This window comes from Artibeus jamaicensis, unplaced genomic scaffold (assembly GCF_021234435.1).
Source record: "Artibeus jamaicensis isolate MK-2021 breed Jamaican fruit bat unplaced genomic scaffold, CSHL_Jam_final contig_588, whole genome shotgun sequence".
NCBI lineage: Eukaryota > Metazoa > Chordata > Mammalia > Chiroptera > Phyllostomidae > Artibeus > Artibeus jamaicensis.
Window position 1 is genome coordinate 8,442,146 of NW_026521895.1, and position 18,245 is coordinate 8,460,390.

The window sequence follows — 18,245 nt, forward strand, 5'->3', positions numbered from 1 at the left end:
CTTTGGTGGGTATGAAGGAGGGACACAGGAATCTGCATTTTTGAAAAGCTCTCTGAGATGCATTCGCATGTGAAATCGGGTTTGGGAGACATTCAGAGACTATCGCCTCAAAGCTACAATAGCAGCCCTTTTACTTTCTGAGTCTTTCCTTTGTAAGCCACTGTGCATTCCCATTGCCAGGGTAGCATTGAAAACAGACGTACATGTGCGGTTTTGCCTAGGCCTGTCAGTATCGCCAACAAAATAACATCTAAAGCCACAGTAAAGTTTTATAAGAGTTTGGTAGAGTTTATGTGAGCCAGACAGAGGACATGCCCTGAAGCAAGCTCTCAACGGATTGAGAAAATGTTCTGGAGAATGGTACCTTGGCAATTCTTTTTGTAGATTTAGAATTGAAGAAGAGAACACAAGGAAGGTTACATGAAATACATTGGTGGTGGATTCAGGAATGGAGAGAAAACACAGTCGGGAAATATGGGGGATTGGATAAAAAGCCCAGTGAACAGATACATACTGTATTTTGCCGTGTATAACATGCTCCCATGTATAATGCGCACCCACATTTTTGGCCCAGACTTTCAGGAAAAAAATCTTTCATTTTTTAAATTTCAGTTATTTATTTACTTATATTTAGAAACACAACTGATTATCATATCCAAGAGTATTATTTTCAATAATGGATATCATTATTGCTTTCTAGAATTATACACTTAATGCATAAGTAAAAGAATTAAAAACATTTATCTAGAAACAGAATTAGTACTACCCATGTACAATGTGCATCTCCACTTTTTCTTCAAAAATTTGGGTGAAAACATGCAGGGTACATGTGGTGAAATGCAGTACTTCTTTACATTGGTGGGTATAGGATAGTTACCATTTAACACTTAAGTAGATGAAGGTGTTAGGAGGGCAAGTGGGAACCATGAGGAGTTTGTTGCATGTGCTCCAGTGAGAGGGTCCGAAAAGATGACTCTGACAGGTCAAAGGTGTGCCAGCCTAGATGCAGGAGGACAGTGGACGGGCCTTGCTTAAGGTAAAGAGGAACCTTTTACTAAGGAAGCTATAGTTCTGGGGTGTGACTACCCACCATGACCTGCCCAGTTAGGAATTTATAACAGTTCACCCTGTAGGGTTACCCTAGGCCGCCGAGCTTGTCAGGTCTGCCATGTAGCTGCTTTATTGTTCCCAGTATTGTCATCCTGAACAACAATTTTGACAATTTCCCATAAAAATGACTTGGATAGTACTCTACTAGAGCGTTTCCTAAGAGCGACACCTCTGGACTTCTTATCCTCGTAACACGGTGTAGAGACTTTCACATGTTAGACCACTTACCCACGTTTCAAGGGTTTCATATTCATGAATGAGAAAAGTGAGGCTTTGGTAAATTAAGAGTAGAATTTTTCTTTTACAAATACTTTCCGGTATGTATGGCTATATTTACCCACTTCATGCAAGTTCATAGGGCCTTTTATTTTTCATATTATAGCAGGAGAGTTAGTACAAATTTTCTTTTTAGCCATTTATTATAATTTAGGCACTAGAAAGAAGTGATTTGCTTGCATCGTTCCATTTAATTCTTTCGATGGTTCCATGGGAAGGGGAAGATACCTCCGTGTAGCAGATAGTAAGCTGAGGGTCTGGAATGTTAAGAGGTTTACCTAGTCACATATAGATCTTACATTGTAGGGTTGAAATTTCAACCCAAGTTCAATGAAGGTTTTCTTTTTTCCTTTTTTGTACTTGCCACTGAACATCAGTGTGTGTGTGTCTCCAACAAAAGGTCATTTTCATTTCTTACTGGTTTTTCAAAACAAGAATAAAATTCCCAGGAGTTTAGTAAAACATGTCTGTCACTTTTTTCCTGGCATATTTTACATAATAAAACAATAGCTTTCTACTTTTAACCACAATTTTAGAAAAGTATGGCTCCAAGATGGAAAATCAAAGGCCATGCCAGTTGGGAAGGCACCGGTCAGAGGATGCCTGATGAGTTCAGGAATATGACTTTCTTTCTGCATTGCTTATAGAATGTTTGCGGTCACTCTGCTGTCACTGGCTTTCTTTTTCTCATGTCCCCAAATGGGGACATGTGAGAGGCCTTGGAGCTAGAAAAGAACTAGCTATCATCAGTGAAAAAGGAAAATGCCCGTCTATGATAACACCCACTTAGGAAAATCATAGGCGAAATTCCACTTGATAACTTCTAGGGAATCAGTTAGTGGTCGGTACATTGAAAAACAGGTCCCCTACGCCTGTTGTTATATGTTCTCAGACCATGTGAAGGGCCTGGTAGCAAAGATAAAATGCCGTGATCAGAACTTGAGTAGATCTGAGTATGGGTTTATAATATGTAGCAGAGATACAGGTAGATAATAAAAAGTGACATTTTATTATTTATTTTGGAGACACTAAAAATATCTGTTTTATTATAGAATTGAAACTGGGAAAAAATTCTTTAACCAGAAGATACTCTCTTTTTTGTAATATATTCCTTTTCTACCATGAGATTATAGATGTGGTCTGGTTATAGGCGGACAGGTGTGTAGGTAGCACTGGTGAGTCGTGCACTGGGAAACATGTCCCCATGGTCTTCATTGTCAATCATCTGGATCTAAGCGAAACTTTTGATGTAGTCAGCAGTCAGCTCCTGGAGAACAGGGACCATGTCTTCATGATTTCTTATATCTCTAATACTGAACATAGAGGTAGCACCTAGTAGGGCCAGTTGGCTCAGTTTTACAGCAGGCTGATGAACTCTGTGAGCTGCTGTTACTGTGTGCTGATGGCCGTGTTATTAGTGATCCTCGTGTAGGATCTCTGGATACTCTGTATAATCTGCATGACCAACCCATAAGCCCTCTCTGTACTATTAGTTTTGATTTATTACTTGCTTGAACCAATATTCGTTATCGGTTAGGTGTAGACTGTGACTAGGATGACAAAAAACATGCACTCAAGTTACATGTGAGCATTTTGGAAGATAAGGCTAAAATTTAGATTGACCCTGAATATAATAGATACAAATAAGTAGAATTAAAACCACTAGGGAAGTGCAACTTCTGGAAAACTAAATATTACATGGGGCCTGTGTATGTGCAAGTTTTTTTTTTTGGGGGGGGAGTGAGGGGCTCCTTGTGAGTCAGCAAAATACTGCTTTGTTTCTTAATTATTTATTGGGCACACACTTCCAGTTAACCACAAGAGCATAATATATGGGAACTGTTGGGTAACATTTCCAAAATACTTAGCATTAGTCAGACACTTGTATAATCCTGTATCCATTTTGGCTAAAGGAAAATGTGGAGAATTTTGCAAGGGTCCAGATGATGGCAAGTAGGTGCAGAGGAGCATTGGAAAACAGGACCTATTGAAAGGAGCTGAGAAATACACTGGGATTAAATACTTAGCCTGAGCCAAAGCAGCTGAAGGGTGATTATATTAATGGCCTTCTGTTGCAAGGTTAGTATTATGTAGAAGATGATATAATTATTTCCACTATGAATAGAATTACAGAAATAGGTTTATATTGCAGTTAATGGAGATTTTGAAAAAGCGTAAGGAACTTCTTGACTTTAAGGATTGTTGGACAGCGGAAAGACTTCTCACCTGGACGTGTGAAACCATGTTCCTTACAGGACAGTAGCAGAGTGGGTACTGCATGCTGGTTCAACCTAAATGCAGGTGGATGCAGTTGGGGGACAGACGGACAAACTCCCCTGATCCTGTTTTATGCTGCTCATCTCACACTGAGTTTAACATTTCCAGCGAGTAAATCAGTATTTTCTTTTTATTTGTATTTTCTCATAGTTATTTCAAATGCTAATAGCTTGCTCTTAATGATTCTGTAATGCATTTCAAGCAAGAGAGAAGTTAAACCACAAATTGAAATCTACTTCACCTGCAAATGGACTTGCTGCGCATTCTGACACTGTGTGGGCCCTTACAATATTCTCAATTCCAACTGGCCTTTCCTTTGTCTCCTTTAGAAAACGCACTGTGAGCTCTCATCTCCAGCTCTACAATGAGTGCCAAGTCTGCCATCAGCAAAGAAATTTTTGCACCTCTTGATGAAAGGATGCTGGGAGCTGTCCAGGTCAAGAGGAGAACAAAGAAAAAGATTCCTTTCTTGGCAACTGGGGGTCAAGGCGAATACTTAACTTACATCTGCCTGTCAGGTAATGAAAGCCGGATATTGATATTATTGAAACAACGTCTCTTTTAAAACAGTTCATTCTAGGGTATCCAGAAGGGTTCTATACCCAGGTTTTGTACATGTATGTCTGCTCTTCCACACTGCTTTTTTATTTTTCTGCTGACTTCCCTGATCCTCACTGACTCGTGGCACCTCTACATTTGAGGCTGCCTTATCTGGGAAAGGTGATGAAGTTTGATTTTAATATATTTTCTGACTCATTAAGAGCTTCTGTAAAGGGTTTGGCAGACACAGGTGCTTGTCCCTACTTCCTTCACTGGGACATTGACAGAATGTGGGTATCCTCCAGGATTTTTGTTTTAGAACAATTGCTGGTATTTTGATAAACTGGCAGCCTGAGTTTCATTGAATTTCTTTTTCTGAACAGTTACCAATAGTCAGTAATAGTTTGTCTCGAGAAATATCGACACATTATGGAATGTGAGGAAGTGCTCTGAGCTCACGGATCACTGCTTTGCCTGACAGCAGTTCCTTGGCAGGAAGAAGCATCTGTGTCTGTTCAGCTCAGTATTTGTTGGATTGGTTTTCTTTTCTCTCTTTCTATTTGTGATTGTAGAAAGAAGATCTGTAGAATTTACTGTGGACTCAAACCAAGTTTTTTTAGATTAAACTTGGACAAGTTTTCCATGGAGATATGGTTGATGCTAATTTGAACACCTGGGGGTATTTGTAGTATTTCTGATATTTTTTGTAACTGAGCAATGAAAGATGAAGCTTGCCTTAATTCATCTTTTTTTTTAAAATTTCATTCAATTGTGGCTTGGGAATAAAACTTTATTTCTGAACCCATTTTTTAGCTTTTAAGAAAAAATTTAAGCCCATGATCATCTAAGTGTATCAAAATTTATTTCAAGGTAGAAGCAGCATTTTTTTCTGGAAAAAACATGTAAAGATAATAATAAGATTGTATCTTAGTATAAAATGGAATGAGACCATACCTAGCTCTTTGGTAATAATGCCTTTTCCATGGTTGAAAGAAGGCTTTCGTTTCAATGCATTTGGGGGAACTGAGCTTGAAATGTTGGTCTCTCTTTCTTCATCCCAAATAAAGATCAGGTTAATAAAATCTGGTTATTGTTAGAGGACATTTGCATGCCTTTCGCGTGCTAGACAGTGCCCGGCATGTGATAGGGTGCTATTTATATCTAAGGACTAAGTGAAAGGAAGAAGTAGCCTTTCCTAATACCTTCCTAGTATCTTGTTAATGACATTTGAGTCTTAAAAATATTTTGACGGCTTGGGGAGTGAAGGCCGACACAACCCAGGCACGCAGGCCAGGACCCGAACGCCAACAACCAAAGATCCCCCCCAAAAAATATTTTCATCTTCTTAAATTCAGATTCTAGAGTTTGCTCGCACCAGTAACGATAGAAGGGTATTGTGGTAAATTTTGTTTTGTGTTTGGGCCGAGTTGAACATGGATGCACAGTGATTCTAATTTTACTTAGCTCTGTGCTCTCAACGTTTCATGGAGATTTCTTGAAGAGGGTAGTTGAAGAAAAGATGGATGGTCCAGAATGCCCTAGAGGTTTTCCTAGAACATGTCTGCAGCTTCAGAAGAGGGAGGTTTCGTGTGCAGTAGCGGCACCGGCCGTTGCTAGCCCGTGTGGGATCGTGCAGTCTGCACAGGTGACGTGGGGGCTCTGACCACCTGGTCTCAGTGAGCGGCATAAAAATCTCCTCTGCCGGAGGAGAGAAGGACTGGATAACTGCATTTCCTTTACACCTAAGACCTTCAGGTTTAAAGTCTGAAACTATGAGAATTGCTTTTTTGTTTCATTCTAATGGAGGAAAGTCTTTTGTTCTGAAAGGTTTCATCCTCCTCATGGATTTGAATTTCGAGAGGAAAGGTTGATAAGTATATCTGATGTATAAGCAGATGAGTTCATAGAAATTAGGTCGGGAGAATGCTAGGCAACTCTGACGCCCAGAAGTTTCTTGCACTTTGATTTTTCTTATAACTGAGAAAAAAGCAGCTACCTTTGTTTTCTAACTTATGTGAATCTTAGAGGAATAGAGGTCACATCTCTGATAAGGGAATGTTTTTATTAACAAGTAATTCATTAATTACTCAGATGTTTATTAAGTACTTTTATCTATTGATCACGCTAGGAGGTGGGGGCTCAGTTCTGAGAGAAACTCACGAAGCTTCCCTTGTTTCATGGGGAAGGAGCAATGAACATCAATAAGTTACTCATTACAGTAAACATACTCATAACTGTAAAAAGGCTAACAAGGAAAAATATAGTGAGATGCAGTCATGTGGAAGGAGAATTTGGCTGGGCTGGAAGAACCCAGAGCCGCATCACTGGCTCAGAAAAGATAAGGATGTTGGTGCAGAGAACATTCCAGGTAGAGGGAATGGCAGCCTCATTAAAAGACTCAGCTGGATTTTTGAGTTTCTCCTTTTCTCCTCTTCAGTCTAAGGATGACCTCTTTGTAGCTGAACTCCTGCAGGAGGCTGTGAAGTGAAAGCAGAGCCCTTCGGTGACAGTCTCCTTCCTGCTGTTAGTGTGAACCACCTAGGCTTCCCAGGGAGGCCCAGCCTTTCAGCTCTTGTGGTTTGGTTGATGAAAACCAGCTATCCATTTTGATCAGGCAAAATCTGTCCAAATTAGGGCAATGTCTACAAATAATACTTAACCCCTTATAAAACAGCATAAATAGTTTCCTTTAAAGAAGGGAAGATTATCATAGTTTTAAATGCTTGCCAACGTATGCATGTAAGACACTGATATGCAATGTCTTTTTTATTTCTTGTGTGACTCCCTCCCCCCTTCCAGTGTCTGGCAGAATTTATAATCTGAGAGTTAGAATCTGTGAACATAAGACATTATTTCCAGAGTGGGTTGTATAACCGCTCTAGGAATGCAAAAAGGTTCTGGGGTATGGGAAATAAGAAGATCTTTCTTGAGTTATTTATTTGTAATTGTGTAAGGAGAGAAATAAATCTCTAGTTCATGCATAGAATTGAGTGTTTCTCATGGAATTTCCCACATGGCTTCTGGAATAGTGTAAAATGCTTCTAACTAACATGCTTCTGTTGATTAGCAGTCTTAAAGCACTGGTTTCTACTTTTTCTCCTTAGCAATGGCTAGGATTAAAAATACTGACAATACCAAGTGTTGACAAGCATGTGGAACAATTTAACCTCTGATACTTTGCTTGCAGGGGATATAAAAATGATGTAAGTGCTTTGGTAAACAATTTGGTATTTTTATTTTATGTTCAATTTGGCATTTTTAAATGAAGTCAAACATATACTTATGTAACTCAGCAACTGTGTTCCTAGGCATTTACCTGGGAGAAATAAAAGCACATGTCCACATAAATACATATACATAGAGATTTATGTCTTATTTATAGTAACAAAAAATCATAACTCAAATTATATATGTGAATGTACAAGCAAATTCTTTTATATTTATGCAGTGCAATATTACCCTAAGAAATGAACTACCAATACATGGAGCCGCCATGGAACCAATACAGATGAATCTCAAAAGCCTTATGTTGGTGAAAAAAGAAACAAACCAGACAGAAACTACACGCTGTGCGATTTTATTTATATGAAATTCTAGAATGGACAAAACTTAAGCTATATTGACAGAAAGCCTGTGTTGTTTGCCATGAACTGGGATTGGGGATTGACTGCAAAGGGGCGTGAGGGAATTCTTTAAATAGAGTAAGTATTCTATATGTCGATTGTTACTTAACAGTGATAGTTACTTAAGTGTGCTGTACATTTTCACAACTCCTCAAACTGCCCACTTAAAATGGGTGCATTTTTTAATATGTAACTATATCTTAATAAATTGACTTCTTAAAAGTGTCTTACAGAGACACTAGTGAGTTCATTCTTTATAGGTATGAGAAGTCACCCTGTTTGGCCTTTTTGAATGCTCAGATGGAAGAGCTGTGTATTGTACAACCTGTGCACACGTCTGCATGATTTGTGTGCCAATGTGTTCTCTGTTCCTTACAGCACCTGGCTCATTGCCAACTACAGACATAGTAAAGGCTATGTGAAAGAGGCTATTGAAATTTAGGCCTTACTGCGTACCTGATTATGGTGTAGACTTCATGTATAACAACTGTTCACTCATTCAAAACGTAAAGCAAGCCCTGCTCACAACCGCTTCTACAGTTAGTTGCCCCTTCCATGATATTTATGTCTATAAAACTAAATCAGAAATAGGCTAAAAAGTTACAATCAGTTGATTACTGGAGGCTAGTTCCCTACTGAACATTTCTTATTTTCATGTTTAAAATCTATCCCCTGATCCAGCTTTAATTCAGTTTGTGTAGTATGTAATGCTAGCCTTCATGTCCATAAATGGATAAAGTCAGTTTTTCATTGGCTGCTACTTTCTCTCCTATAGAGGAAGACTGAAGAAACTTTATTTTTTGTGATTAATACATCCTTTTACATATTTTGTTGAAACAGAAAATCTTAATCTTTTCAAAATGATTTTGAATTTGTAGAGAACAAATTTTTCTTATTTGAAAAAAGGTTTAGAATGTTCTCTGATGAAATAATTTATGTAAATGGATCCCCATGGCAGGTAGTGAGGTGGATTAGGAGCCAAGAACCTGGCAGCACTCTCTTATCCCAGTGGTTGACACTCCTGGGCGCTGCTTAGAATCACCTCCAGAACGTTTCAGAATATAGTGGCCTGGCTCCACCTACTCCTACTAAAGCAGTGCTGTGCAGCGGGGAGTTTGGAAAGTGTTCTGCTGAATCTCAGGTTGAGGAGTTTCTTTATCTTGGGGGAGTTACACTCTGGGTTTGTCTTATTTTGGTGTATTTGACAGAACAACATATTTTTGGTACTTAATTCTATCAAAAAGAGTACTTTTTAGTCTCTTTCATATTGATTGACCGTGGTCAAACTTCAGAATTTTTCTGGGCTTCAATTTATTCAGTTGTTAAGTTCAAATGTTCCACCGGACTCTGTGTTTCTAGGACTCTGAACTCCCTTGGAAGTTTTATACCAATACTCATTCTTATTCCATACGTATCAGGTAGGGAGAAAGGTTATTAATAATCCAAATGGGTGCTTAAAACATTTATGAGGGTTTGAGAACATTCTTTATAGGTTATTTGAATTAAGGTACCGTATTTTTCGGACTATAAGACACACCCTCCCCCCTCCAAATTTGGGAGGAATAATGGTTGTTAATGCTGCTGTTGAGTTCTGTTTACATTTACATTGATGAAATACTATGTTATATATGTTATTAAATATTTTACCACATTTTTTGCTTCAAACTTTTTTTCCCCTCTTTTTCTCCTCTAAAACCTAGGCATGTCTTATGGTTCAAAAAATAAGGTAACCAAAGTTAGTTGTCAGCGATCTGGCATAAGGAAGAAATTCTTTTTATCCACTTTCTAATTCAGACTGGATCTCATCTCAAGGTTTATAAATATTAGAAGAGAGAGACATGAAGAATACAAGACAGATGAAATTTGTCTGTGATAGAAATGGTTTATTGAGAATGGTGAGCTGACTTTCTGAGAGTTTTTATCCAAGAAAAATGAAAAAATCCACATTGAACCAAGAAGTGTATAATAGTGTAAACAGTAAAAGAGGCAATGCAAAACAACTGTGAAAATGACATATGTTAACTATTTATATTGTATTATAGAAGTAGTATATCTTGCTAAAAATGTGAATCAGAAAATTATGTAGAAGAAAATAAAAATTATTCCTCTTGTGTTTAATTGTGGTAACCCTCACAACATTAGGTAGCGTGTTTACTGACAAAGGGACCAATGTTCATCACAGAGGCTGTGACACCCCAGAGTCACCATTTTGGAAGTCACCAGCCAGTGCCTGTGACCCCACAGCTATGCTCGTTCGCTGCCGTGGCATCTCAGCTCTCTGACGTCGGTCAGCAAGGTGTGTGCTGTGGGGAGGGCCATGTTTTAAGGAGCAGGTTTTCTCCTGACTTTTCAAGATTGGTAAAGACATTGAACAGTTTTGACCTACGCTGTGTCTCCCTATCTCTCTCTTGATATTGATTTATAGACTGCATTTGGGATACAGTATAAGTCAAGGCAAACCTTTTATCTTTCAGTTTGGAGATTAGATATGTAAATCCTGCCATAAAATGTTAAGTGGCTCTAGAAGACAATGCAATAAAAAAAACAAAGTTATTTTCAGTGCCCTGATTATATGATCTTTTCTAGTTCTTTTTTATTTTATAAAACTGTAGCATCCTCTATTATACTCAGTATTGGGAATCTGGCGTTTCTGTGACATGTGCATAGACACATTTGATCAAAACATTTGTAACAACAGCAGTCAGTGGTTACCAGAAGGAGAAGTAGAGGGTTTTCAGCAGATTTTACCACTGGGCATCAGTTATAAAAGACCTTTGGTGTAGCACTGCCCTGCTCTCATCACATGCTTTAGTGCTCAGTGTGGTTAGGGTGGGACCAGCCCACCTTTGAATGAGTAATAATAGCAGTAATGGTATTTATTCTATGTTCGAGCATGGTTCTATGCCCTTCACATACATCAACTCAATTCTTACAGCAATGTTATGAGTTAGATAACAGTACTGTCCTCATTTTGCAGATGAGGATACTGAGCATAGAAAAGTATGCTCAGTATACTTGGGCTTAGTTACCCAAGATCATCAACTTGTGTGTTACAGAATAGGGAACCCAGGTAATTTGATTCCAGGCCTATTTCCGTAGCCTCTGTGCTCTTGTCTCTCTCCTCTCTCACCTTCTACCCCTCTCTCCTCCCTCTCGTCCTCCCCCCCCCCCCCCGTCAATCTCCCTTCATGTAAGAGAAGACTTCCCAAACCAAGTGTTTTTTCTTGCCTTTCCTCACACAACTTTAGAGATAATCTTGTCTTGCTATTTACTCTGCTTTCCTACCCGTTTAGGCCTTGGTTGCTTTTGGCTGGGTGGTGATAGTCTTCTACACCAATAACTGGGCTGCTAAGAAAGCCACGTGTTACCGTGATAGTGTCCGTGATGTGCGTGAGTCTTAGAGAAAATTAATTCCTCACGGCAACTCTGGGAGGCTCCTGAGAGGGACACTGCTGTGTATGGACTTCTTTTGTTCGGTTGTGCAACAGAAAGAAAGTAGATGCCTTACAGTTTTTTTAGAGTTTCCTTGGTGGTTCTAGATCTCTTCCTATAAAAATTGGCAGTAATAATACTTGTCTTTTCTAAAGCCTTGTAAATAGGAGAGTCCAAAACTGGATAACTGAGTACTTAACGGGTATTATCTCATTTCATCCTCACAGCAGCCTTGTGATGTGGCTTCTGTTACTTCTGCCTTACCGATGAAGCAGCCAAAGCTTAGAGTGGGTCAGTGCACTGCCCAGGCTCAGGCGGGTAGGTGGCAACAGAGCTGAGACTCACGTTTGGGGTCGCCCCACACCCGAGTCTGCATACTCCTTAATTTCTTTTCCTGGACGTGGCTGGGTCCCCAAAGCAGACCTCTCTCCTTCCTTAACAACAATGACAACATTCCTTGAGCAAAGCATTCTAATCTCTGAGGATTTAGAGGCTGTGCTGTCAACTGCTTCAGCTTTTCTAGTGGTTTAGCACATCAGCAGAGTTTTATTTTTCCACTCTCTCATGTGTGCGTTCCAATCCGAAAACCAGATGGAAACATGGGAAAACTCTTAGCCGAGGCTGGTGCCAAAACATTTCATTTAAAAAGGAAACTCCATCTGTGTGCTCTCCCACCACGGCCCACTGGTAAGGACAGGAATTTCACAGCTGACTCACTTATGTTCGTTTTATGTAGTTTTGACTGACTGCAGAGGGAGAGCAAGTGGTGGTTCAGGAGACTGCAAACGAAGGCAGCTGGCCTTCTGCACTGTGGCTGGCGAGGCTCTCCGTACCTGGCAGCCGTCTGCAATGGCAGGCCCGCCGTCACACAGGCGGGGTTTTCATCTGTGCAGGTGCATTCTTTGATGGTGGTGATTTTCTGAGTCTCCACTTGCAGAAGTTCATGCCGTTGGCTGTTGTATTGCAAGCTGAACATCATCAGCATTTCGTTTGCAGTCACAGGCACTTGAGGACACCACAAGTCCGCGTGTGTGTGTGTGTGTGTGTGTGTGTGTGTGCAGCCCAATACATAGAAGGTCTCCAGCTTTATGAGCACCATTATCTAGTTGTTAAATGGGACATTCACTAATTCTTGTCATGCAAAGACAATTCAACTGCAGTTTTAGAAAACATAGTAGTGTATGTCTATGGCAGCATTTGTCCTGGGGGTTTCTCTTTCATGCTTCTTTCAGTTTCCATCTCAAGGTTGCTTCCCCCTCACCTTTGTTTCCCACCCCTGCCAGCGATCTCAAGGGCATTCTGACTCCCAATTTCTGAACCTAGCTCCTCTTAATTTTCCACGTTCCAAAATTATTTTTACCTCCTCCCTTAAACTAGAATACTGGGTGGCATCACACTGCTATTCTGTCTGAGAGTCTGGAGACTTCTACTCTGATAGCTACTGAGTATTTTTGCCTTGCTGAGTGTGTTGGACGCTGAGGTCCTTGTGTTCAGGCCTCTTATCCAACTTTGTGGGGAGTTAGAATTGGCTTAGTCAGTCGAGTTCCTGTCCCTGAAATGGGAGATGTTGTTTTCCTACACCTATCTTCACTGGATCAAAAGAAAAACTGAAACAAAATAAAACATAATGTTCTCTTGGGTCAGTCAAGTGCACTGTTCAGCAAATAGCAGAAGTGGGAGAGGCTGGTGCACACGCCTGGGGACCTGGCTTTTCAGCCCAGATCGGGTTCTTGTTTGCCCAGCTCTTTCCTGTTACCCTTCATTCAGAGAGAATAATTATGGGGATATTTCCATGCCAGTTACAGTCATGCTAAACCATATGCAGAAGAAACTATAAATAGACACAAGGACAGTGAGGTTGCCAGGCCGTCCAGTCCCACATACAACAGAGGACCAGTTAGTTACTGTGCCCTGAGCATGGTCACATTTCTCCTTGGTCTCCCATGTCACCTCCTACCACCACTTAGCGCACTGCCTGGTCTTTGTCAGTTGCTTTCTGTTTGCCTCCCCAGACTGCCAGCCCCTAGAGGGAAGGGGTGTGGGGAACACACCTCTCTGTTCCTGTGTGGAACACGTTAAGTGCTCAGGGGAAACCGGGCACACCCTGTGCCTGCTCAGCAGGCAGCTTCAGCTCACTTTCTGGGCTGGGGCTCCAGGCTGTGAGCTCTCACGACTCTGGGTTATACCAGCTGGAGCTTGGTGTGGCACTTTTTTTTTTGCTTGCTATTATTCACACTAAATTGCTGCTGGGTGGTCTTTCAATTCCTTGGAGTTTACCTGGTTGCTGAGGAGGGTCCTTTATTCTATTGAATGACCTGGTTACCAAAAAGAAAATGCAGATTTCTCTGACTTATTTTAGAATCACCCAAAGTGAGCAATTTATAAATGCTTTGATTATAACCTACAATGGGAAGCTGTTATCTCAAATTTTTAAAGTACCCAAGTGTTTCTCCTGAAGAAAGAGTTCATACTATACACGAATACATGATCTTTTAATGGGCACTGAATATATCAAAACTTTCGCTGTGCAATTTTTTCTCACAGTAATTGTTCGTCCTTAATACTCATAACTTTTTTATTGGGGGGACGCCTAGTCAAAAATGGCTGGAGAGCCCCAGGTAGAGTCCTGGGGGGTGGAAGCCTTTGTTGCAGTAATAACCTCTGGCTGGTGGACTGCAGTCTGCGGTTGGACATCTCTGGCCTTCAGAGGTAGTTGCCCAAAGTAGCGAGTGTGTGCTGCCCTGTGGGACCAGCCTTGGCCCTCACTCCCTGACCCCCAGGAAGCCCCCATGATCCCATGGCTTTCTAGAAGGTGGAGAGCTAGCTGCAGTGTGAACTAAGGGCCTGTCACAGTGCTTAGCACGTGATAACTGGCAATGGTGGCTCTCTTTTGGGGACCTGGAATTTGGCTGAGACAGCCATTTGTTTCACGTCGAATATTGGGTTTGATCTGGACTAGATGGAAACATCTATGGCTTTGCTTTTAGGACACTGTCATCTGGTCGGGCCTGGTTCGTTTAGTACTGAAGCTTCTTGGCCTTTTGTACTGTTTAGAAAAAGGAAATCTACATTTCCTTTCTGGACTTGACATTTATTGATTCACCCCAGGGAGCCTCATTCTTTGCTGATAGAGCAAAGTCCTCAGTTCCCATATGAGCAATCCTGTTTGAGCAAGTGCATATCCTTTTTGTACAAAACTATTTTTTCTTTATTCATCAGTTGTTATACTTCATGTATAAGTGTTTTATAGACCATTTATTTACTTACAGCATGGGCTATGCCACCTATTTTGGGAAACAAGTTTTTCAAACCTGAGTTAAATTACCAGGTCTCCCAAAGACATTCAAATGTCCTATATCTTATACAAACATATCTTATACAAACACAAACATAAGTCACAAAACCCCATTTTTCATGGAATTTGGAACTATTAAACATATCAATTTTTTTCAGAATTAACATAGTTCTAATATTGGATTTGATTTTCTTGAGTATGCATCTCAGAAATTGTCTTCACCTTCCAACCCCTGTACCACTGGTCCTCATTTCAGCTGTCCTGTTCAACTACAATTAGATACTAAAGCCCTTTGCTTCCTGAAGCCAGTCAATCTTTGCAGCCCATCATGATTGGCCCCCGTTTGTTCCCTCACCGTGAAATCACTTTCTTCCCTCGCCAATACTATTAAAAATTCTTCCCAAGCAACTGATCTGCAATGTTCAGACAGAAATACTGTAGTTTGCAAAAACCTTAAAGACTGATAAGTAATTTGAATGCCTTTCCCTGTGGGCAAATGCATTTGCAAAAAGTTGTAACACCTGCCCTGGCAGGATAGCTCAGTTGGTTAGAGCATAGTCCCCAAAACACCAAGGTTGTGGGTTTGATCCCTGGTCCAGGCACATACAAGGAGCAACCAATGAATGTACAAACAAGTGGAACAGTAAATCAATGTTTCTTTTTCTCTCTCTCCCCCCCACTCCTTTCTGTCTCTCTTCCACTCTCTCTCTAAGAACAATACATTAAAAACATGGCAGCCTCTCTAGAGCTACTGATGATGGTGGGAGTAGTACTAATACTGAGAGCACTTATTGAGCAACTATTATCTCATTTTACACCTTCTTAGATAATATAACTGGGTTCGTAAGACACACTGTAATAAACACCTGGGCTTCCTGTTTTGATCACTATTCCATATCGCTTATTTCCTTATGGATCTGTTGGAAGTGTTCAATAGTGACACTTAGACTCTTACTTGGGACCTCCTTGTATGGTCATGGTTTTTACCTGGAATTTTAGAGGATAGCCTCTTAAATGGACTTGGATTTAATTTAATTTTGCTGCTATTGGTTTTTGCATTTTAACGAAGAATACTACAGGGAAAAATGTAGCTTGAAACTAAGGAGCCTTACATCATTCATTTTCATAAATCGACTTATTTACCAAGTGCATTTAGGATTATAAATGCCTCCTTCAATTTCAAAAAAAAATGTGTTTGTGGCTTTTTTATTTTTTAATCTCTCTTCCAGCTAAAACTCCCTGGCTTTAAGACTGTGATATGATAGGGATCTTGTTGCCAAGCTTTTTCTACATAATATTTCAAACTTGCTTCCTTCCAAAATCTAATTTTATTTTGAGCTACAGTACAGCTCTGTGAATGTTGAGGTCAGAGGAAGAAAAGCATCTTCTTTTCCATAAAATGAGCTCTTTCAGTCTGCACTGGGAATACCTTGCAGGTCAGAAGCAAGGGGAGAATTTTACAGAAATGAGTTTACATTTCCCTGTGGCCAGTTTAATTTTTGCCTAGAAGTAAGAATTGGATGATGGTACTTAAAGACTTTTGAAAATACAGCACTTGGCATTATGCAGTGTAGTTAGTATCGTAAATACTTTGGTTTGTATAGTATTAAAAATGAGATTTGGATGAGAATGATTTACTTAGATTTATGGGTTGGATTACTCTAATTTTAGCCTAACCACATTGAGTCCAATTAGAACTTTCAAGTTTTGCTTTTATAAGAGACGCTCTGCAGATCATCGTTTTCCTAAGTTCCTAATGGGTTTTGAAAAGGTAAGAGTTATCCCTGTACTGTATTGTATTTGTGAGAAATTGCAGAAGCCCGCCTTCTGTGAATGTTTTGTTATACAAAGGGTCACAAGCGGAGATAGAACCGTGGCCCAGAAATAGCTCACTGAGCCCTAGTTCTGTGTGCCAGCGTGTTTCTTCCATTTCCAGGACCAGTGATCAGAAGTTACTGTGCATAAGGGCAAATATTGGAGACAGAAAAAATGTGGATTTGAATCTTGGTTCTACTGACTAGTTGTGTAACCTGGAGAGAATCACTCAGCCTCTCGGAGCCTCAGTTTCTATGTATATAAAATGGTGATTAAAAATACCTATCTTGGAGGACTATTGTGAGGACTTAAAAAAGTGTAAGAGAAGATATGTGTAAACCACTCTGCTTGGCCCCAGAACGTAAGGCATGCTTACTAAATGTTACTTCCTTCATTATCCTCATGCAACATTAGAGCATTCTTTTATTGGTGACAAGGAGTAAGAGTCATCAGTCATCTGTCAGCGACTACGCTAGAAAAGTCAGGAAAGCAGCTGGCAACTTTGCACATTCCTCAAACAGAATCAAAATTTTGTGGAGGAGCCAAAGAGGGTTTCCAGTCCAATGAGCCTGACACACATTAGAAGCCTAATCACAAGTTTTGTCACTGCCATAATGGCTCATAGGAAATTATCCACTCCAAAGATGGAAATTATCTATCTTTTTTGAAGAGCAAATGAGTGATAAGCCAGTGGAGTTTCAGCACAAAGCAAGGAGGCTGGGTACTTCCTGATGTCATTGCCTATGCTGAGAGTTTTGGGTGAGGCGAAAGGGCACAACTAGACTCAGACACAGCTCTATTCAAATCATAGCCATTTCCTTTTGTAGAATGTCCCTAACTTCTGTGAACCACACCTTTTGCCTAGACAGTGGGGACTTGGTGTGGAAAATAAATAACTGCCTATAATGGGCCCGGCACACCATAGACCTTTGACAAATGCTGGTTGACAGTGTGCTAAGCACAGTGTTTGTGTGTGTGTGTGTTGGGGGTAGGGGTTCAAAAGCATACAAATTGTAGCTCCACCCTTGGGGAGCTTAAGAGCCCGGAGAATATACCGAATGCGTAAAAGGCAGTACATTCAAGGGGAGAACACACTGGGAACAAACCTGACTGCTTTATGGCAGTGTTACTGGTTGTGCTTGAAATGTTACTGCCCTAGCCTCAGCGTGAGTGCTGGGCCTGTTAAGAACTAAGTTCCAGTATTTTATTTTTAAAGCATGGTGGATTAGTATGTTAAAAAACAAAGCTTGCCTGGTTCCGTGTGAGGCTTCTTTGTTGTTTGTTTTTTGTTTTCATAGTTTTATTGAGGTTTAACTGACATACAATAAGCTGCACACATTGTAGGTGTGAATTTTATGAGGTTTGACAAAGGGTGTATACCCCTGTGAAATCATTACCAAAATTAAGATAATGAAGATTATCATTTTCTTGTAATTCTTTGTAATCCATCCAGTAATGTGCTAGAGCTGATCTGATCAGATTTTTAGTTTCTCTTTTTTAAAATTATTTAACAGTTGTATTGACATTTCATTGATATACAATAAACTACATTTACGTATACTGTGATACTATCATCACATTCAAGAAACTAACATAGCATAAGCATATCCATCATCCCCAAAAGTTTCCTCTGATACTCTTCTATTTTATTGTGTTCAATCATTTGTATTTTTTAGTTACAGTTGACATATATTATTAAAACAGTTTCAGGTGTCCATCCCACTGATTAGACAATACATAACTTGCTAAGTAACCATCCTGATAAACCTTGCATACATCTGGTACCATACATGGTTATTAGAATATTACTGACTATATTTTCTGTGTTGTACTTTACATCTCCATGCCTATTCTGTAACAAACCAATCTGTATTTCT

General features: G+C 40.0%; 1 protein-coding gene across 5 annotated transcripts in view; it reads left to right on the forward strand.

Moving 5' to 3' along the window:
- The window catches only part of STXBP6 (syntaxin binding protein 6), a 239,606-nt gene that overhangs the window by 71,676 nt on the left and 149,685 nt on the right, over positions 1–18,245 (forward strand). For all 5 annotated transcript variants that reach the window (XM_037129358.2, XM_053670495.1, XM_053670496.1 and 2 more), the window contains exon 2: positions 3,993–4,181. In XM_037129358.2, coding sequence (XP_036985253.1) covers positions 4,028–4,181 — 154 coding nt within the window. In that variant the 5' untranslated portion in view covers positions 3,993–4,027. The remainder of the gene's footprint in view (positions 1–3,992; positions 4,182–18,245) is intronic.